The 22,389-nt window shown below is 42.8% G+C and overlaps 1 protein-coding gene across 1 annotated transcript in view; it reads right to left on the minus strand.

Moving 5' to 3' along the window:
• Positions 1–10,342, minus strand: part of RAB38 (RAB38, member RAS oncogene family) — a 70,485-nt gene extending 60,143 nt beyond the window's left edge. Inside the window, exon 1 of the mRNA XM_067750650.1 lies at positions 9,804–10,342. Within this exon, the coding sequence (XP_067606751.1) occupies positions 9,804–10,005 (202 nt within the window). The 5' untranslated portion in view covers positions 10,006–10,342. The remainder of the gene's footprint in view (positions 1–9,803) is intronic.
• Positions 10,343–22,389: the final 12,047 nt, after the last annotated feature.

The raw sequence follows: 22,389 nt of genomic DNA on the forward strand, positions 1-22,389 counted from the left end.
AATGTTTAGTCTTTCATTCCGAAAGTGATGAGGGTCCACTGAAGGTTGCCAAACTGGAGAACACCTAACTAGAGAATGATGCCATGCTAAGAAGCCTCACCTCTGTAGATGACAAGCTGATGGGTGGGAAAGCCTGAGGAAGGGATGGGCATCAGGATGATGCTACAGTAGTTCAGATAAGTTGAGAAGAAGACATGGCTACTGAAAGGAGGGATAAGATAGAGTTATTTGTCAAGGTAGAAAAGACAGGATTTGATTAATATGTGAGAATGGAAAACTAAAGGGAGTGGGGAATGGTGAAATTTAAAACCTGAGTTAGGGCTTCCCTGGTGGCGCAGTGGTTGAGAGTTCGCCTGCCAAGGCAGGGGACACGGGTTCGTGCCCCGGTCCGGGAAGATCCCACATGCCGCGGAGCGGCTGGGCCCGTGAGCCATGGCCGCTGAGCCTGCACGTCCGGAGCCTGTGCTCTGCAACGGGAGAGGCCACAACAGTGAGAGGCCCGTGTACCACAAAAAAAAAAAAAAAAAAAAAAACTGAGTTATTTTCAATGAATAGTTTAAGATAACATAACTTCTCAACGAAGCTCTTGAACAGCTGAAAAAAAATAGTGGAACTCAATAATTTGGAACCCCAGGCTAGAGCCTCAGACTTGACTTTGCCAAGTTGATGGCGACTACTCTAGTACACCCACCTAGAAGGTGAGGCTCTTTCCTTGATAGAATAAACCCGAATTCCACCCCAGGAGCCACCATAGCCATCTGGGAATATCCCTCCCAGAATCAAAGAGAGTAAAATAATAAAAAGGGTTCTCAATGGTTTGAAAGCAGGGCTTCCCAAAGCGAATTCTCAGAAGAGGGAGCAATCGCGCTCTAAACCTACCACAAGACAACTCTCTTCAAAATGCTTTCAGGTGAGCAATGACTCTAAGGTCCAACCCCACTGGCTATTTAACACCAAACCACTTTTACTGAGCAACTATAATGTGCCAGGCACCATGTTCTACTTACCTTTGGCCCAGTTTCCTCACCTATAAAACTGGAAATAATATGACCCATTTGGCAGGATCATTGTGCTGTTTAAACTGCAAAGTTTACTTTGATAAATTGATTAATGTAAGGAACTATCACTCTTAACCATTGGCTTAGCAAATACATCCTCTCCTAATTTGACTGCCGGTCCCTCTCACCACCTCCCTCCTTACATTGTAATCTCCGGCAGTGCCGGACGACCCACAGCCCTCACCACGTCCCCTCACCTCCACACCATGGCTATGGCAGATGCCACGTTTTGACCTTCTTTAGCACCTGACATTTCTCCTTCAGGGCACTTATTAAAACAGTCAATAATTATCTCCATGATTATCTTTAAATATCTTTATGCTCCACCAGAATATCAGATTCCACACCAATGTCCATTTCATTCCCCCCTGAAACCCGATGCTTATCAAGTGAATGAATAAATTTTCCCAGGCAAGGTCTTACAACTCTCAAACCTGAGGTTTTAAAATGACTTTCAGACAAGCCTAAGAAGGGGAGAAAATATTTGCAAACGAACCAACTGACAAAGGATTAATCTCCAAACTACACAAGCAGCTCATGCAGTTCAATATCAAAAAAACAAACAACCCAATCCAAAAATGGGCAGAAGACCTAAATAAACATTTCTCCAAAGAAGATATTACAGATTGCCAACAAACACATGAAAGAATGCTCAACATCACTAATCATTAGAGAAATGCAAATCAAAACTACAATGAAGTATCACCTCACACCAGTCAGAATGGCCATCATCAAAAAATCTAGAAACAATAAATGCTGGAGAGGGTGTGGAGAAAAGGGAACCCTCTTGCACTGTTGGTGGGAATGCAAATGGATACAGCCACTATGGAGAACAGTATGGAGGTTCCTTAAAAAACTAAAAATAGAATTACCATATGACCCAGCAATCCCACTACTGGGCATATACCCTGAGAAAAGCATAATTCAAAAGAGTCATGTACCACAGTGTTCATTGCAGCACTATTTACAATAGCCAGGACATGGAAGCAACCTAAGTGTCCATCAACAGATGAATGGATAAAGAAGATGTGGTACATATATACAACGGAATATTACTCAGCCATAAAATAAACGAAACTGAGTTATTTATAGTGAGGTGGATGGACTTAGAGTCTGTCATACAGAGTGAAGTAAGTCAGAAAGAGAAAAACAAATACCGTATGCTAACACATATATATGGAATCTAAAAAAAAAGGTTCTGAAGAACCTAGGGCCAGGACAGGAATAAAGACGCAAGACATAGAGAATGGACTTGAGGACATGGGGAGGGGGAAGGGTAAGCTGGGACAAAGTGAGAGAGTGGCATGGACATATATACACTACCAAATGTAAAATAGATAGCTAGTGGGAAGCAGCTGCATCTCACAGGGAGGTCAGTTCGGTGCTTTGTGGCCACCTAGAGGGGTGGGATAGGGAGGGTGGGAGGGAGACACAAGAGGGAGGGGATATAGGGATATATGTATACATATAGCTGATTCACTTTGTTATACAGCAGAAACTAGCATACCATTGTAAAGCAATTATACTCCAATAAAGATGTTATAAAAATTAAAAAATTAAAATAAATTAAAAATAAAAAGACTTTTAAATGAAATGCAGTAAAATAGAACAAAATATTTAAGTACCATTTTGACCCTCAGTGAGAGTACCTGTGTTCTGACAAAGCCAGAATGAAACAGATCCTGGGTTTCCTTTTGACCTGGGTGGGCCTCAAGGGCTCCACTTACTCCTTCTTTCTAGGAGCCCATGAACTCCTCCCTCTATAGCTCTACAACTTAGAATCTGTCTTCCTTCTAGTCACCATCCCTCCAATCACCTCATCCCAACCACTTTAATTCTTTCCACCATGATGTTTATAATCTATTGGCAATGGGGAACCACCAAAGTGATGTTCTGGGAAGATAAACTTGACCTTAGCACACATAAGAACTGTTGGAGGAAGAGACTAGAACTAGCCAGGTGGCTATGACAGCAAGACAGGTACATAATAATAGTGCTGTCCCTGGTCTAAGGCCGTGACAGGAGAGGCATAATCACTAACTGACATGGAGATTGATAGCATGTGTGGCTCAAACGAGAAGGAGAAAAGATGGCAGAGGTTTCAAGTCTTAGTGACTGGGTAAAAAGTAGTATAGTTCACATAAACTAGGAAGACCAGTATGTGGAGAGATATGTCTAGTTGAGGTTTACAAATAGCATCATTTACTACTTTCATTAAAAGGGGTGATGGGGGCTTCCCTGGTGGCGCAGTGGCTGAGAGTCCGCCTGCCGATGCAGGGGACGCAGGTTCGTGCCCCGGTCCGGGAGGATCCCACATGCCGCGGAGCGGCTGGGCCCGTGAGCCATGGACGCTGAGCCTGCGCGTCCGGAGCCTGTGCTCCACAACGGGAGAGGCCACAACAGTGAGAGGCCCGCGTACCGCAAAAATAAAACAAAAAGGGGGTGATGGTGTGATGGTAGATATTCTCTGCTCGCATTCCTTTGTTGTTGTATTGTTGTTTTGTTTTGCACTTTGCATTTTTGCTACATTGAGCATATATTACTTTATTAAGAGGAAAACAACCATCTTGTTTTTTTATGCAACTTGGCTATGACATATTGATCTTGCAATATATATGAGATATCATAAAGAGAATGTCCAGCAGGAAGACGAAATTGTAGGCCTGAAGCTTGTGAGAAGGCAAGGTTATAGGCACAGTTTTGTAGTCATAAGCATAGAGTTTAAAGCCTCGGGAATGCATGAGCTCCCCAGGAGAAGGAGACGGAATTAAAAAGGGCCAGAGGATGAACTTCTGTCTCACGTCGTGTGGCCCTGAAGTCCCTCACGGGGAGTAACTGGTGCTAGGTAAGAACACAGGAAATATCACACTAGCTAGAGGCTTTGTTCAGCCTGCTCAGAGAATGGATGGATGCGGTGTGGACAGGACCCCGTCTGCATCTCCAGAGTATTTTGGAGTTACCTATATCAGTACACTCTACTCACCGTTACAATGATTTGCTTCTGTGCTGTCGTGCCCACTAAACCGTGAACTTTTTGAGGTCGGGAATCAAGTCTTGTTCAGTTCTTTAGCCTTCTCTGTTTTCCCTCACCTCGCACAGGCATTTAATATACACATCTGCTCAAGAAACCAACCACACACAGGAGGTGTTCCCTGCACTCCCTCCTTCTCTCAAATGACTTAGCGTTCCTCGGTCAGGCTGCTATGTGCCCTCTTGTCTAGAGGAACTAGTCCTCTAAAGCCTAGATGAGGGGACTTGTCCCACAGGCCTAATGCCCATGTGTCTGTGACACATGGAGATTCTAATGACCTCCCTGCAAGAAGCCCTGAGGTGTGTTGCCCACCCATCATTCACCTCACTCGGAAAGTTCACTGTTTTGTTCAGTGTACATACTATTTACTTGCAAGCACATAGCATGTTAATCCACACGGTATTTAGAAAATCTATAATTAGCCAGGCTAGAAACAAGGCAATAAAGTGCCCACCAGAAAGTGGCCCAGACTTGCCGTGCATTTTTACTTTTTGGTCTGACACAGTGGTTGCCAAATTTAGCTCTTTCTACATTTTTAGATCTAATTACGTGGATATTTAAAACCCTTCTTCTAAAACTTCCTGGAGAATTAGTCTTTTAGAAACAGATATTGAAGAGATGCTCAAGTCCAATCCCTTCCCTCGGTTGAATTTCACAATGTGGAAGCACTTTACAGACACTAAAACAACACACCAGTGTGACCCAGATGAACCTCACGGCCACTGGTGTGGGCAGTCAGCGTTTCCAGGCTCCTGACTCTAGACCGGGGCTACCCGCCGCTGTCACTCTGCCTGTTGGATAATTAATGTCCTCCAATGCTTCTCTGTCACACAGCTTAGGTGGGGAAAGTTAGTATAGATGTGCCCTGCAGGGAAATGTTTTTCTGGATCTTGTTTTAGCTATATAGGGGAATTTATTATTTAGGAGAGTCTTGCAGTGAAACTTTCACATGGGGAAGAAGCATTCTCTAAATTACCTGCCAACTTAATTTATTTTCTGCTGTATTTGTTAAGTCTAGCATCAGGTTTTCTGATGACCAACAGACCTGGTCATTTCTCTCATATATATGCATAAAAGATGAAGTTAAACAGACCTGCTGTTCCTATTCTCCTCCGCCACGTGCGAGCTCTTGTGACCTTGGGTCTCTGATTCTTGATCTCATATAAAATAGGCCTAACACTACCCGCTCTGTCAATATCCTCAGCAACGTTGGGAAGATCAAGCAGGAAAATGTATGTGAAAGTAGTTTGTAATAGCGATTAAAACAACAAGAGTAATAGCTAACGTTCCAAATGTGTCGGGCACAGCTTTATATGAACTAACTCATTTCATTCTTGTAACGCTAAGATACAGATTCTGCTGTTGTCCCCAGTTTTTTGACAGGAAACCAAGGAATAGAAGTTAAGTAACTTGCACAAGTCACAAAGCTAGTAAGTAAAGAAGTTGGAATAAGCTGCCACGTACTAACTGGGCACAGTAAGACTATATTAAAGCTGACAGAGACTGCAAGAGATAACACAGCATGAATATGTGATATCACAGGAAAATGAAACAGTTGCCATTTTAAAGATGGAGCAACTCAGATCCAGCAGGGTTTCATGATTTGCCCAATGTCAAGTATTACAGTTTTAGAATATCCACAATTTATGGATAGAATAAGCAATAGTATGTTTATTAGTATTCTAATTAGTATTCTAAAATATTCTATTTTTAAATTGTGGGAAGTAGAGCAAAGCTGTTAGGAACCTGGGTGCTGGATTCAATGGCCACGTTTTAAATTCCAGCACTACCATTTAACCAACTATTTTACTGGAAAATTAAAAATTAAATATGCACAGACAATTGTAAGAATAAATGCTTAAAAGATGTTAGCTACTATTACTATCACTGTCCTAATTCCTGTTGCCAGTTCCCAAATCACATCAAGAGTTCTAGACAAAATTGTATAGCTCTCTTTGAAAGTGCTAATGGAGTCATCACAGCATCAGGATTTGGAGAGGAGTAGGAAAGGAGAGTCTCAAGTGTGAACTTTTCTTTCTTTCTTTCTTTCTTTTTTTTGATAATTCTATAAAGTGAAAAAACCCTATAACCAAGAATCAAATTTTCAGAAATAGATTTTCATTCCAGTTCCTTCCACTCTCTGCACAGCGGTACTGATTAACATCCAAAAACATGTTAGAAATAGGAGAGAGAAGGCAAGAATAATCTATCTACTAAAGAAGCAGTGCCATTAAAAAGGAAGGAAGCCTCACCCCAGTGGGCCACCTCTGCACCAGGCGCTCACAGGCCTTTGGTTATAAAGAGCATGGCTTGATTCCAAATCAGACAGACCTGCTTCAAAGCCAGCTCTTCCACTTATTAGCTGGGTGGCCTTGGGCAAAGTGACTTAACTTCTCTGACTCTATCAAGAGTTTCTGAACCCAGAGCTAACTCAGCTGCTCCTCTACGGCAGAATCACTGGGATACAGGGCAGCTGCTGTCCCCTATGGGGTCTGTGGGATTCATCACGCTGGTTTAAAGGTCTACTTCACAAGCGCTTGGGGAGGGGGAAGGGTAAGCTTGGATGAAGTGAGAGACTGGCATGGGCTTATATATACTACCAAATGTAAAACAGATAGCTAGTGGGAAGCAGCCGCATAGCACAGGGAGATCAGCTCGGTACTTATGTCCAAGTAGAGGGGTGGGATAGGGAGGGTGGGAGGGAGACGCAAGAGGGAAGAGATATGGGGATATATGTATATGTATAGCTGATTCACTTTGTTATAAAGCAGAAACTAAACACCATTGTAAAGCAATTATACTCCAATAAAGATGTTAAAAAAAAAAAAAAAAAAAAGGTCTTCACAAGCCCTGAAAGGTACTTCTTGGAGTTCTTTTCAGGAGCAGACTGGCCCGTCTAAGTGGCCACAAGACACACATCATGGGAATTAGCTGAACAAATAGGACCCTACTTGGCATTTAACCAAATGGATATTAAAAGTCTAATTGAGCAAAAATTCCCTCTCTAGCAGATGGATGTGATACCCTATCCAGACAGGGCATGTCCCCTCTACCTCATCCACACCCCCGGCAATCTCAACGCAAGTCCCCCAGCTTTCATGACCTGTTCTTTTCAGACACACACCAGAAGTGAGCACAAAGGAGACAGAGAAGCATTCCTCAAGGGTGGACAGACAGGCTGACCTGAAGATGCTATAAGATACACTTAGCTGACTGAAGTCTGGCTGGGAAGTTGAGGTTGGATTCCATATGAACTCACTCCTCACAGGACCAGCTATGCAGCTTGAAACATGTCAGTACTGCGCTCCAGTCACCCTTTCCCACAATGGCCCAACTTCCCCCCAACCAGCTTTGCCTGCTGCCCAACTTCTAACTCAGCCCACAGGGCCTTTGGGCTGGAGGCTGCCAAAGACAGGTTAGCACTAAACATCAGAGCTCCGGGAAAATGAAGCTTCCCTACAGAGATGGTGCACACCACTGTATCTATAGGACTCAAGGCTCCTCAGATTTCTTACTTATACAGACTTCTGCAACTATAGCCTCCATGGCAACTTCAGAACTGACTCATGGCTCAGGAGGTATTTCGAAGCTTGGGAATGAAATTGCTCAAGACAGCATGTGGTAATATGGACAAAGCTGGAAAATAGTGCTGGATGTTTGGAATACATTATATGTGCCCATTGTTTACCAGGAATTATCATTTAACAAGGTTTAATTAGCACATTTATATCATGTCCTTCTTGCCTAGCGTTTATACATGTTCAAAAAAATTGGTAGCTAGTGTAACAACAGTCCATGCAGCTCTCCTAGGTAGTAAGTACTAATGGGTTTAGCTAGCATTTGCTGGTTGTTCATCTCTTGTTTGTTCCTTTGTTGAGAGAAAGCATTCTATCTATTTACAGACAAGGACACTGAGACCAGGAAGTTAGGGAACTTGCCTAAAATCACCCAGGACATATGGGGTAAAACAGGGATCCAGACAGAAGCAGTTCGACTCTGGAATTTAGGCTCTTCATCTTTATACCCTACTATTGTCCCTGTTAGGTGATGACACTGAGACCCACAGACATTATGTAACATGTCTGAGGTCACATCATTATTTGCTTTTCACATAAAAATCTAAATTACAGCTACATCCCCTTCAAACAGTCAGCTAATTCTAAACTTCGGTCCTAGAGACTTTGATGCAGCCAGAAGAGTTGTCAGACACTGAAAAAAGCAGCAACGAAGTGCACAGACTCATAGAGGATTTTCTAGGTATAAAGCCCAATCAGATAGTGGCCAATGACACCTTCTGGTCTCTGATAACCCCTGTGCTACTAGAGCTGCTAAAAATGACACCAAAGGCATGAATCTGTTCAGATGCCAAGAGTTTTATCATAAGACCTGGAAGCTCATGATTAAAGAGGCACTGGAGTCCCCAGAACCAGAAACGCCTTTTTGAAAATTTTCCACATTTGTTCTCGCTTCAGGCCATGATAAAGAGTTTCCAGTCAAACGCACCAGCTAAAATGAATCTGTTTTCTGCAAGAGAAGCGGCCAGTTTGGGTCCAGCACTTATAAAGGTTCCTAGTGCCACAGATTATGAAATAGGCAGAAGTGAAGCAGACTATTTGAAGGGGTTCACAGGGAATCCCAGAGGACCTTAAAACTTCTGAGCAGGAAGGGTCCTAAGATGTCATTGTCCAACCACTCTCCAACTTAACAGGGATGCAGCTGAGCTGAAGGGACTTCTCTGGAGCCACTGAGCAGGTTAAGTGAGTGGCAGGGCCAGTAACTGCAATGAGGGGTTAGACATGCCCAGGTTGCCAACAGCCTCCGTCCAAGGACTCACTCTTTATACCCCAAGCTTAGACTGAAGGCCTAACTTCTGGTACAAACCCTAGGAATCAAATTCTGATTTCAAACATTGTAAAGATGCTTCTCATTTTCCAGACCTCTCAGTGAAAACTTTAGGGACAAATCAAGAAATCTGTGGCTAATGTCATAGACCCTTAGACAAAAATGGCCCTAAAATAATACTCAGTCTCCTTTTCATAGATGACAGAGAGCCAGAGAGAGAGAGAGGGACAGACAGACAAAGAGACAGAGACAGAAAGAGAGAGAGAAATAATACTTTACCCCCAATACATACACAGAAAGTTCCTCGGCTTTCTCAAAGCAGAGAACGTCCAACTTGCTTGATTGAAGGGTAGAAAAGGGGGGAAGCAAAAGTTGGAATGCAGTGAGAGATTGGAAACTGGAATTGGGAAACTCCTCTAGCCTGGAACTCTCCTGGTTCCCGCTGTGAACCGGTCTAGGGGCTTCCCGTCGATGGCCCAAGCACAGAAGGGCGGGCAGGGCACTCAGGGCCGCGCCACCGGCGGGACTGCCCGTGCCCAGAAAATGAGCTGGAGACCAAGAATTGAATGCAACTCCGGGTATTCTCCCTCTGGGTCCCCCGGGAGGCCCGCGCTGGGGCGAGAGATCCCAGGGGAGGCTGTGGGAGGGAGATAAAGCAACAGCCCCAAAGCTCCAGTGAATGCACTTGAAATTTCTGCGCGCGAGAGAGAAACTGTTTTCTTTGACACCAAGTTTCCAGCCCACCAGGAAAAGTCTCTTGCGGCGCAGCGCCCAGGAGATCTGGGTCTCCCACTTGGCCGCAAGCCGCTGCCCAGCGACTGGAGACCCGCTGCGAAGCGCTCCCGCCCCCGACCCCCTCCCCCGCTGCTCACCTGCGATGTCCCAGAGCTGCAGGCGAACCACGGTCTCCGGGTCCCAGTGGAGCACCTTGAGCGCGAAGTCCACGCCGATGGTGGCCCGGTAGTGCGAGGAGAAGTTCTGGTGCACGTAGCGCTTGATGATGCTGGTCTTGCCCACGCCCAGGTCGCCGATCACCAACAGCTTGTACAGGTGCTCCTTGTGCGGGACCTGCATCCTGGCGGCCCGCCAGCCGCGCCTTGCTTTGCAGTGCGGGCCGGGGAAGCGCAGCCGGGCCTTGGGCGGGAGAGACTAGCGGAGCGCGAGTGCGGGCGAGAGAGAGCGGAGGCGGCGGGGCGGGACTGGACGGGGCGAGGGGCGGAACTCCTCCGCGGCCGCCTGGAGAAACGCCCAGACAGGAGCCCAGGGGTTAATCCTCCTTCCTACCCCGCGCCGCGCGGCCTTGGAGAGGGGTGGAGACCCGAGCGACTCCCGGGCCCGATAAGTTAGGGGGCCTCAAGGCAAATGCTTTTTGCAGAGGTTATTCGTACAGCACTTTACAGTTTACGAAGTGCTTTTCTCGCCTGTGATCTTTCCGAAGTGCTTTTCTCGCCTGTGATCTTGGCCACAAAGCTTGGAGGTGTGGTTTTTATTTTCCAAGTTTTGCAAGCGAGAGCGTCAAAAAAATTAAGTGAATTGCCGAGACGTAGTAAAAAGCCAGGCTGAACACAGGGCTCTTGAGGTCACGGGCCCCGCCACCATCCCATATGGCAGAGAGAGCGTGGAGGCAAGGCAGCAGGTAATACAATTTCAAGAGGCATAAGAGCTGGATTTGGGTCCGGCACGCCCTGGTTTTCGAGGTGAGTGACCTTGTGCAAGTCATTTCACCTGCCCCTGCCTCCTTTCTTCCTTGGCGATCCGGTAATGGTAATCCTGACCTGTCAGCAGCCTGCGGGTGTGAACACTGAGCACCTTCACACCTATTCAACTAGTAATCGTCTAACCAGGAGGATAATTGGGCTGTAAATGCTGAGGGCATCCATGCTTTTAGCCTCCACCTCTCCTATCCTAAAAGCTCTGAGCAGCATTGAAAGACAATTTAAACAACTAGTCAGATTATTTTACGTGGTAATAATACTAGCAAGCATCTATCCAGCACTTGCTATGTGCCAGGTTTTATACATATGTCACCTAATCGACCCAGCAGTCTTAAAAATAGATGCCATTGTGGGCTTCCCTGGTGGCGCAGTGGTTGAGAGTCTGCCTGCTGATGCGGGGGACGCGGGTTCGTGCCCCGGTCCGGGAGGCTCCCACGTGCCGCGGAGCGGCTGGGCCTGCGCGCCATGGCCGCTGAGCCTGCGCGTCCGGAGCCTGTGCTGCGCAACGGGAGAAACCACAACAGTGAGAGGCGCGCGTACCGCAAAAAATATATATATATATATACCATTATTCTTCCCATTTTACAAATGAGGAAACCAAGGCCTAGACATTTTAAGTAATGTACCTAGGGTCAAACAGCCAGTGAGGAGAAAGTCAGATTCAGACTTAAATCTTTCAGTATGAAAGAGTTTTTTTTTTTTTTTTTTCCCATTTATTCTTTTAACAGATATATATTCGTGCTTGGGATGATAAGGAATAACACAGACAGAGATTCCTAGTCTCAAAAGCTTTACCTTCTCGTGAGTAGAGACAGACAAGACAACTGAAAAATAAACACAATTTGTAATATATTAGTTGATTTCTACCCACACAGGGACACACCAGGCAGGTTATATCTAATAAGTGGACCACGTAATCTGTCTACTTAGAGCATTGGCCAGCACTGGGGCTTCATGAATGGGAGCAGGTGGGTGAATCAGGAACCTGAGGTGCCTAAGCCATTTTGAGAGCCTGCAAAAAATTAGGGGTGATGGCAAAATAAGACCCCACCAGATCCAAAATTCTGGTTCTGTAGATCTGAAAGACAAGTTTGGTCTGGGCAAGAAGCTAATATTTTTAACAGTAGAATAAAATAAAAAAATAAAGATGAGAGTACAAAACAATGGCATTAAAAGCAAACATAAAAAAGAAAATCATCAAAGCCAAAAGGTGGTTCCTTGTAAAAAAAAATAACAAATTGACAAACACCTAGTACTACTGATCAAGAATTTGAGAAAACACAAATTGTCAGTATCAGTTCTTATAGACATAAAAAAAATAATGAAAATATATTATGAACAGCTTTCTGTGAATAAATTTGGAAATTTAAGCAACATGGGCAAATTCCTTGAAAAACACAACGAACAAAATTGACCCCCCAAAATGGAAAAAGTAGATCATTCATTGTACGTTGATTAGAGATTGGGTCTGTTTTTAAAAATTAATTTAAAACAGTAAAGCTTTCACAAGTTAACAAAAAAAAGAAACAAAGAAAGGAAAGCAAAGAAGCTAATGGTGGTCGAAGCAAGGAGGGGGTGGAAGTTTGAGACATCATGTGAGCCAGCTCTCAACGCTATGCCTGATCCAACCTCTTCACAGGCCCCAGCATGTTTTCCCAGCCAATCCAGCTGAGTCATCCTCACTCACCTGGTCTCGTCTTCTGATCAGGAGCCTGTTGGAGCATCAGATGTTTAGATTTACTGTGTGGGGCAGGCAGACCAAAATTCAGATTTTCTGGGACCTGAAGCTTATACACTTGAGGGGAGGGGACTCTTTAAGCAAAAGAATGCAAAATTAAGGACTGGGTCCTAAAGTTTCAGCTTTCCTTCACTGCCTCTCAGGGGACAGTCGCCAAGCATGGTGAGTGAGCTCCCTGGATAGGCAGGAAGTACTGCAGTTCGTTTCCAGAGTCAGTCATTTAGGTCTCATGACCATGCTTCACAGTGGGAAGAAATGACTCTCGGTTTATAATTCTTAAATGTTGTAGACTGAAGCAGCTTGGTGAGTACCCCAGGCTAGCAGTTCAGTAAACTCCTGAAAGACCCTAAGTAAAATGAGGGAGTTGGGTTGCAAGATCTCTGGGGAGTACTTCTGACTTTAAAATTTCAGGGTTTCCCTGGTAGCGCAGTGGTTGAGAGTCCGCCTGCTGTTGCAGGGGACACGGGTTCGTGCCCCGGTCCGGGAAGATCCCCCATGCCGCGGAGCGGCTGCGTCCGTGAGCCACGGCCGCTGAGCCTGCGCGTCCGGAGCCTGTGCTCCGCAACGGGAGAGGCCACAGCAGTGAGAGGCCCGCGTACCGCAAAAAAAAAAAAAAAAAAAAAAAATCTTTCAGAATTCTGGGTCTTCTAGACATCTTCCGGCAAGAGTGATACCCCAGCCTTCTAACTACCTCCACCATGGCACCATTACCCGAGAGGTGGAGTTTTCTATCCTGCACTCCATCCCCCCACCAGCCCCACTTAAGGAGATTTGGGAGAAAGGCTGTGGAAGGGCCATTGCAAAGCAAACATTATGCCATAGTTCCTTTCTGGTTTCATGGCTCTCTTCTCTCCTCAGCTGCTGTATATTTTCCCCCCAAGATAAGGGCTCTCCAAGCTCATGTTTTTGGAGGGCAAACCTTTCTGTGCTCCTTTGCTTTGCTTTGAACTTATTTCCTTTACTCAGAACTAGGTTGCAAACAGGAAGGCAGGTAGGTGGGAATAGAATATAAACTAGATTCAGGCTAGAGCTTCTTCAGATGAAAAGGGCATTAGCTAACAGGTAGACCATCCTTGTCTTTCTATCCTCCGTGCACTCCCAGATTATGAGGCTTCCTAAGAACCCATTTGTCTCAGCCTGCGACTCCATCTGCCTCAGACTGTCCGCAAGGATGCCCGGCTTTATCCTGACAAGCCGGCCCTCCTTCTCTCCAGAGAGAAAGGACCTGGGGTTGTGCCATGTGGCTACTCCTCCCAGCAGCCGCCCTGCACTGTGGAAACCTGCTTTCCGCAGTAACTCTAAAAGCATCTCCGGGGATGTTTTGACAATCTTACTACCCTCAAATTGCTAAACCACAGCACACCCTCTCCTGAAGAACAGGAAGGCAGGTGATCCGAGTCTCTAAAGGGGGAATGAGACCACAAAGGCTCAGAATTCAAGGATGAATGGTATTCCAGACAGCACAGAGTCGGATTTCTCTAAGACTCCGTTTCCTTTTTGTCCAGTGTGGGGACATATACTCACACATATGAAGTGGAAAAACTAATTTAACTCATTGGAAATGGCTTTGCAAACATAAACTTGAAATCCTCATGTTTCCCTCCCAGATCAGCTGTGTAAGGTGAGCCCCTAGGAAGTTACCTTATTTGCTTTCAGCAATGAGAGCCATAAGGAGTTATTCATTAGCTTTTGTAGTTCTTATTTATTGTTCTGAAGAAATACTTACATGACTGTAAGACAGAGTGCCAAATACTCTGTTGTAGGACAGGTAAGGTAATTTTTTTTAGATGAATGCAGTCTTCAAAAAGATGGACTTTACTCTGAAAAGGCCTGTGAGAGGAGACCGTAAATTTTTATCATCAAAACCAAGATTCTTTAAAGTGAATGAGGGCACTATTAATAATTACACCAAACCACAGGAACAAGCCAGGGCTGTCCTAAAGAATGTTCATACCTGAAGCAGAGGGTTAGAGTTCTCAAGTGAGATCTACAACTAAGAGTGGCATTTGAAAACTCTCCTAAATCACTATTTTAATAAATAGTTCCTGCCAAGTTAAGGCGGACGCTCATTTCTCTCTTATCTTCAAAGAGTTCCCCTTTCATCTAGTAGGCTTGTCTAAAACCCGTGCTAACTTGCCATGGGCGTTACATCCAGTATTGATTCAGAGGTGCAGCTGTTGTCTGGAAGTACACAACACTTTTTAGATTATTTGGAAAGAGGCCAAGATGGATTCTGTACGGGAAGTGCTTGAAATGAGTACATTTCAGTCTACAAGAATTTTGATGTTGGACTTTTTCACCAGAAAGAAAAGCTGTAATAGGATATTTATTGATTCTCATCAGAAAATGGTTGCAAGGGAGTTTCTGAACCCTCCATTAGTCTGAACCAAGAAAACCAGACTATGCCCTAAATCATTGCCAGCAATAGATTTATCAACAACTAAAATTATGTACCGTAGCTGCACACATTAGATTTGCATTGGACAGACATGGTGAGTTAGGACTCATTTTCCTTCTAACCCACCTAACACGAATGAGTGGAAATGAGCTATGGAATGGGCAAAAGGCAAGCATTTGAGAAGAACATGGAGCAAAATGATTCTGTATGAACTCAGAATTTCAGTTTCCTTGTATTGGGTGCCAAGCCACTTATCTTGGCTAATTTATTTAAACCTCACAATCACTCTGTTAGTATAAATCCCCGCTTTATAATAAAGGAAATGGGGCTCAACGAGTTTAAATAATTTGCCCAAAAGTGACAGAATGAAAATTATAACTCCTAATTCCTAAATCTATGCTTTTCCTACTCTAACACATTCCTTTTGCATGTGATAAATTCCAGGCCCAGACTTCTACTCCAGCTTTGTTTCTGCTAAACTGCTAAAAATATTCAGGCTGTAAGGAAAAGGGGTTGACTATATATTTTACAAAGTCCTAAGTATGTAGGGAAATATCTAATAAAGGAGGAAAAGAAAAATGTATGATTCAAAGTTACAAGGATATATCTCACAGTCATTCAACAACTCAGGCAAAAGGGCAGCACCAGTAAAAAGTGGCATGCTATTCGTTCGTGGGAGTGATCTTACCCAGCCTGTGTAGAGGGTATAAACCTAGGAGTCTACCGCTGTTACTCTCAGAGAAGTCAATCGCTTAATAATACTGAGATTCTCCTGGGAATGAGCCCCTCATTCATAACAAGTGGGGACACAGCGACTGGTACGGTCTCTCGCTCGGAGGATAACTCAGGAAAGTTACTGACACACCATCAGGGTCCAATCAAGAAATATTTTCGGCATAAAGCACTGTGACAGATTTTTTTGAGGGTCAGGGTCAGGAGTGGGGTCTCATTTATCTACAGGAATACATAAAATATAAGCCCCTGTCATCAAACTGTGGGCATTCTGCTTAGACTGTCAGTCAGCACGTGCACACCTGGCCCTCCATCTCTCCATCTCCCTCTCAGATTCCTTCATCGGCTTCTCCCCTTCCTTGCTGCCCACCACTCCAGAGGGCAATTCTCCACCCTTGGGACTCCGACTTTGCCTGCTTGAGTTCATCCACTCCCGTGACAGGAGAGAAAACCGGGCTAGAGATTAAACTCAGCAATCAGACCATCTTATTTGATTTCACATTTGAGGCCCACCACTAACCAGGCGTAATACCTTAGTAAAGTAATCTAACTTCTGTAAGCCTGTCCCCTCGTGTATAAAATGAGGATAGTAATTTCTACCTCCTAAAGTTGTCAGAAGCCTAAAGGAAGTAATGCAGTGAAGTGCTCGGCATAGTGTTTGGCCCAGGATATGCACTGAAAAGAAAATGCTGTTCTACTATCAAGTGTCTGCTGATGATTTCTATATTTGTACTTAAGACCCCAGCCTCGCTCATGCATTTCACAACCTTGTTCCAGCTGCCTTTTGGGCATTTCTACCAGGCTTTCTGGAGGACATCTCAAATGTAACATGTGCAAAGCTGAAGTCATTATCTACCCTAACAGACTTGTTCCTTTTCCTGTATTCCTGGTTTTAGTCATTGGTCCCACCCTCCCCAAAGTCTACCAAGCCTGGAAACTCAGTCATACTTGACTCCTGCCTCCTTATTGCCACACATCCCAGCAGCCTGAGTCTTCTGATTCTATCTCAGATCCCTTAGTGCATTTCTTCTACTCCCTAAAAGTACTATTAGAAGATAGAGGTGAATATCCATTCAATATTATTGTGGGCAAAGGATTTTTAAGCATTATGCAAAAGGAAGAAATCATAAAAAGGAAAAGAATTTTAGATACACACACACACACACACACACACACACACACACTCATATATATATAAAATCACCAGAAGCAAGACAAATAGCAAATGCAAAATGGGGAAGATTTTTGTCTGCTTAAATGTCTGACATTTAAGACAGGCAGAAATAGAATACACTATATATATATAAAAAAAAAGCTCTTGTAAAATATTTTAAAATATCCAAATAGATAAAGGAACAGGGATACAAATAAATGACCACACAAAAAGCCAATAATAATATTTTATTATTTAAACAATATTTTTCACAGTAACAGAAGTAGAAGAGTTAAACAATAATGAGACATTTTTCACTTTTCAAACTGACAAATATGTTTTAATACTAAAAATATCCAATATCGATGAGGGTGCGAAGAAATGGACACTATCATGATCCTGGTGGGATTATAATTTAAGAAAAAGCTGTTAGAGAGAAATTTGGTTATATGTATGAAAAACCTTAAAAATGTATGTGCCCCTTGACCTAAAAATTCTATCTGTAGGAATTTATGATAATCAATCATTACAGAGAGAGAGATTTATAAAACTTTAACTTCATGAACGTTGCTTATCATTGGAAAACAACAGGCACTTTCTAAATATGTATCAGGTTAAATATTATAATGTTTTAAATATGTGATGGCATATTATACAACCTATATAAATGATGTTTAAGAAAAATATTGAGTTACCTGGAAAGATATTCATAATGTTTTTTCACAGCACTTTAAAATTGGAAAAAAAATTACAAAATATATACCCAGTATGGCATAAAATACATAATTTCCATTATACAAACATACACACATAAAGATATAGAAATATGTTATCAGAGATGATCTCTGGATGATAAAGTTACTGCTTTGTCTTATTATATATTTTCCTACCTTTCTATATTTCACATTTTATTTTTACAGGTAACATTATTGTTTTCAAAAGAAGAAAACAAAACTAAAAAAAAAAAAAAAAAAAGGAATGTGCACTGAATGGGTCTTAGAGGAGGATTCCCAGCAATCATCATAACGATTTTTTTCTAGTTCTCTCCAGTTGATACAGAGTGTGTTTTAGGTTTCAGTAATTTTCCAGCCAAACTTTTCTCATCCTGATTCCACTTATCTTATCAGTGCTGAGAGGTGTGCCTTCCCGAGAGAACCAAAGCACCACTTCACGGGCGGCATAATCAGGCTGACACTTCAGAACCTCACACGAGGTCCCTACACTGTCCTGGAGTGACTGCCACAGCAGCCCAGGCTTAGCTCTCAAGAAACTGATCGAAGCCGTCCCCACAAGGTCCATATGCCTGAAAGGAAACTTAACTTCCCCCAAAGATGCGGCCCTCCCAAACCTTGATGTCATTCTTTCCCCTTCCTGCTTGTGCCCTACTTTTCCACTCAGACACCAATTATCTGATTCTTCCCTCCAGAATCTCTTGCATTCATCCTGTCCTGTTCATTTCAGTCCTTCTTGACATCTCATCAAGTAGCTGTTTCCTAAGGATATCTCCCTCACTCTATCTTCCCTATTTGGACCTGTCACCATTCCCAGCTCAATCGTCATTAAAACTAAAGTACTTCAGTGGGGCACTCCTCCACTCACAACCTCTGAACTTATTTTATGTGTGAGAGGAATACATTCTATCTTATTTAACCCCTTGTTTCTTTCTTTTAAAATTTTTATTGGAGTATACTTGATTTACACTGTTATGTTACTTTCTGCTGTACAGCAAAGTGAATCAGTTACACATATACATATATCCACTCTTTTTTAGATTCTTTTCTTATACAGTCCATTACAGAGTATTGAGTAGAGTTCCCTGTGCTATACAGTAGGTCCTTATTAGTTATCTATTTTATATATAGTAGTGTGTATATGTCAATCCCAATCTCCCAATTCATCCCACTCCCCCTTTTCCCCCCAGTAACCATAAGATTGTTTTCTACATCTGTAACTCTATTTCTTTTTGTAAATAAGTTCACTTGTACCTTTTTTTAGATTCCACATATAAGCGATATCATATGATATTTGTCCTTTTCTGTCAGACTTACTTCACTTAGTATGATAATCTCTAGGTCCATCCATGTTGCTGCAAATGGCATTATTTCATTCTTTTTTGTGGCCGAGTAATATTACATCATATATACGTACCACATCTTCTTTATCCATTCCTCTGTCGATGGACACTTAAGTTGCTTCCTTGTCCTGGCTATTGTAAATAGTGCTGCAATGAACATTGGGGTGCATGTATATTTTCGAATTATGATTTACTCAGGGTATATGCCCAGGAGTGGGATTCCTGGATCACATGGTAGTTCTATTTTTAGTTTTTTAAGGAACTTCCATAATGTTCTGCATAGTTGCTGTATCAATTTACATTCCCACCAACACTGTAGGAGGGTTCCCTTTTTTCCATACCCTCTTCAGCATTTGTTGTTTGCAGATTTTTTGATGATGGCCATTCTGAATACGGTACTGGCACAAAAGCAGAAATAGATCAATGGAACAGGATAGAACGCCCAGAGATAAACCCACACACCTATGGTCAACTAATCTATGACAAAGGAGGCAAGAATATGCAATGGAGAAAAGACAGTCTCTTCAATAAGTGGTACTGGGAAAACTGGACAGCTACATGTAAAAGAGTGAAATTAGAAAACTCCCTAACACCATACCCCAAAATAAACTCAAAGTGGATTAAAGACCTAAACGTAAGCCTGGATATAAAACTCCTAGAGGAAAACATAGGCAGAACACTCTCTGACATAAATCACAGTAATATCTTTTTCGACCCACCTCCTAGAGTAATGAAAATAAAAACAAAAATAAACAAATGGGACCTAATCAAACTCAAAAGCTTTTGCACAGAATAGGAAACCACAAACAAATGAAAAGACAACCAACAAAATGGGAGAAAATATTTACAAACAAAGTGACCGACAAGGGATTAATCTCCAAAATATACAAACAGCCCATGCAGCTCAATATCCAAAAAACAAACAACCTAATCAAAAAATGGGCAGAAGACCTAAGTAGACATTTCTCCAAAGAAGACAGACAGATGGACAAAAAGCACATGAAAAAATGCTCTACATCACTAATTATTAGAGAAATGCAAATCAAAACTACAATGAGGTATAACCCTTCGGTGAGTTGCATTTTCTGTTCTATGCAGCCAAAGCAAATCCTAAATGATAAATCTCCTTGAGTCAGACAGGAAGAGGTCATCTCCCTCCCAAGTACACCTATGTAATAGCAGTTTATATATATGCCCTCTCACTGTCTATGTCCTGTATGCACTCTTTTTGTAGATTTCTTCCCAGTCTATATCCTTCCAATGCGATTCCTTACCAGCACCTGGCACAGCCCCTGCCATGCCCCACCTGTGGGCTCAAGACACATTCTGTCATTCAGGCTAGGCTGCATTAAATGTCCTTGAAACAGAGCAGGACCCTATGGTCCTTCCCCCCCACCCCAAGTCCTCAGCCTGCTTTTGTGGAAAAACTTTAACCAAAGAATAAGTTTAATCAGAGAAGTGAGAAAATGCAGAAACGAAGGAAAACAGCCAAAGGAGACCAAATAAAAATAGTTCAGTCATTAAGCAAAGTCAAGGACCTTTAGTTCCTCCTTAAGTGCTATAGGTAATATTCTGAGCCATATCCTGTGAGCTGTCTTACAGACACAGAAACCCCCACCAAGTGGAAGAAGTTAATTACATGATGACCAGGCTGTAGCCATGACATAAGCTGCCACAATTCCGAGAACTGCTCTCAGAAAAATGGAAACATACCGACCCTGGAACTGAATATTAACTGTACCTAAAACAATCAAGATGACTCTGGTCAGACCACTGACGACCAGTTTCAAGATGACCGTCTGAGCTGACTGTGTTGTTTCTGCATGTAGCCTCCTCCCTCTGTCTATAAAAGCTCTTGCCCCCTGATTGTCAAGGGTGGGGGGGTGGAATTGGCCTTTGGACAGGCGTCCACCCTCTCCGACGGTTGCTGGCATCCAAAATAAAGCAAACTAGGTGGTCACAAAGCACCGAGCTGATCTCCCTGTGCTATGCGGCTGCTTCCCACTAGCTGTCTATTTTACGTTTGGTAGTGTATATATGTCCATGCCACTCTCTCACTTCGTCCCAGCTTACACTTCCCCCTCCCCGTGTCCTCAAGTCCATTCTCGACATCTGCGTCTTTATTCCTGTCCTGCCCCTAGGTTCGTCAGTACCATTTTTTTGGGGGGGGGAGTCCATATATATGTGTTAGCATACGGTATTTGTTTTTCTCTTTCTGACTTACTTCACTCCGTATGACAGACTCTAGGTCCGTAGACCTCACTACAAAAAACTCAGTTTCGTTTCTTTTAATGGCTGAGTAATAATCCATTGTATGTATGTGCCACATCTTTATCCATTCATCTGTCAATGGACACTTAGGTTGCTTCCATGTCCTGACTATTGTAAATAGTGCTGCAATGAACATTGTGGTACATGACTCTTTTTGAATTATGGTTTTCTCAGGGTATATGCCCAGTAGTGGGATTGCTGGGTCGTATGGTAGTTCTATTTTTAGTTTTTTAAGGAAATTCCACAGTGTTCTCCATAGTGGCTGTATCAATTTACATCCCCACCAACAGTGCAAGACGGTTCCCTTTTCTCCACACCCTCTCCAGCATTTATTGTTTGTATATTTTTTGATGATGACCAGTGTCAGGTGATACCTCATTGTAGTTTTAATTTGCATTGCTCAAATGGTTAGTGATATTAAGCATCCATTCATGTGTTTGTTGGCAATCTGTATATATCTTCTTTGGAGAAATGTTTATTTAGGTCTTCTGACCATTTTTGGATTGGGTTGTTTGTTTTTTGATATTGAGCTGCATGACCTGCTAATAAATTTTGGAGATTAATCCTGTGTCAGTTGCTTCATTTGCAAATATTTTCTCCCATTCTGAGGGTTGCATTTTCATCCCATTATGGTTTCCTTTGCTGTGCAAAAGCTTTAAGTTTCATTAGGTCCCATTTCTTTCTTTCCTTATTTTTTAATATATCCATTTCTCTAGGAGGTGGGTCAAAAAGGATCTTGCTGTGATTTATGTCATAGAGTGTTCTGCCTATGTTTTCCTCTAAGAGTTTTATAGTGTCTGGCCTTATATTTAGGTCTCTAATCCATTTTGAGTTTATTTTTGTGTATGGTGTTAGGGAGTGTTCTAATTTCATTCTTTTACATGTAGCTGTCCAGTTTTCCCAGCACCACTTATTGAAGAGACTGTCTTTTTCCATTGTACATTCTTGCCTCCTTTATCAAAAATAAGGTGACCATATGTGCGTGGGTTTATCTCTGGGCTTTTTATCCTGTTCCATTGATCTATAGTTCTCTTTTTGTGCCAGTACCCTACTGTCTTGATTACTGTAGCTTTGTAGTATAGTGTGAAGTCAGGAAGCCTGATTCCTCCAGCTCCATTTTTCTTTCTCAAGATTGCTTTGGCAATTCAGGGTAGTTTGTGTTTCCATACAAACTGTCAAATTTTTTGTTCTAGTTCTGTGAAAGATGCCATTGGTAGTTTGATAGGGATTGCATTGAATCTGTAGATTGCTTTGGGTAGTAGAGTCTTTTTCAAAATGTTGGTTCTTCCAATCCAAGAACATGGTATATCTCTCCATCTGTTCGTATCATCTTTAATTTCTTTCATCAGTGTCTTATAGTTTTGTGCATAGAGGTCT

The sequence above is a fragment of the Pseudorca crassidens genome, chromosome 9 (genome assembly GCF_039906515.1).
Source record: "Pseudorca crassidens isolate mPseCra1 chromosome 9, mPseCra1.hap1, whole genome shotgun sequence".
Taxonomy (NCBI): Eukaryota; Metazoa; Chordata; class Mammalia; order Artiodactyla; family Delphinidae; genus Pseudorca; species Pseudorca crassidens.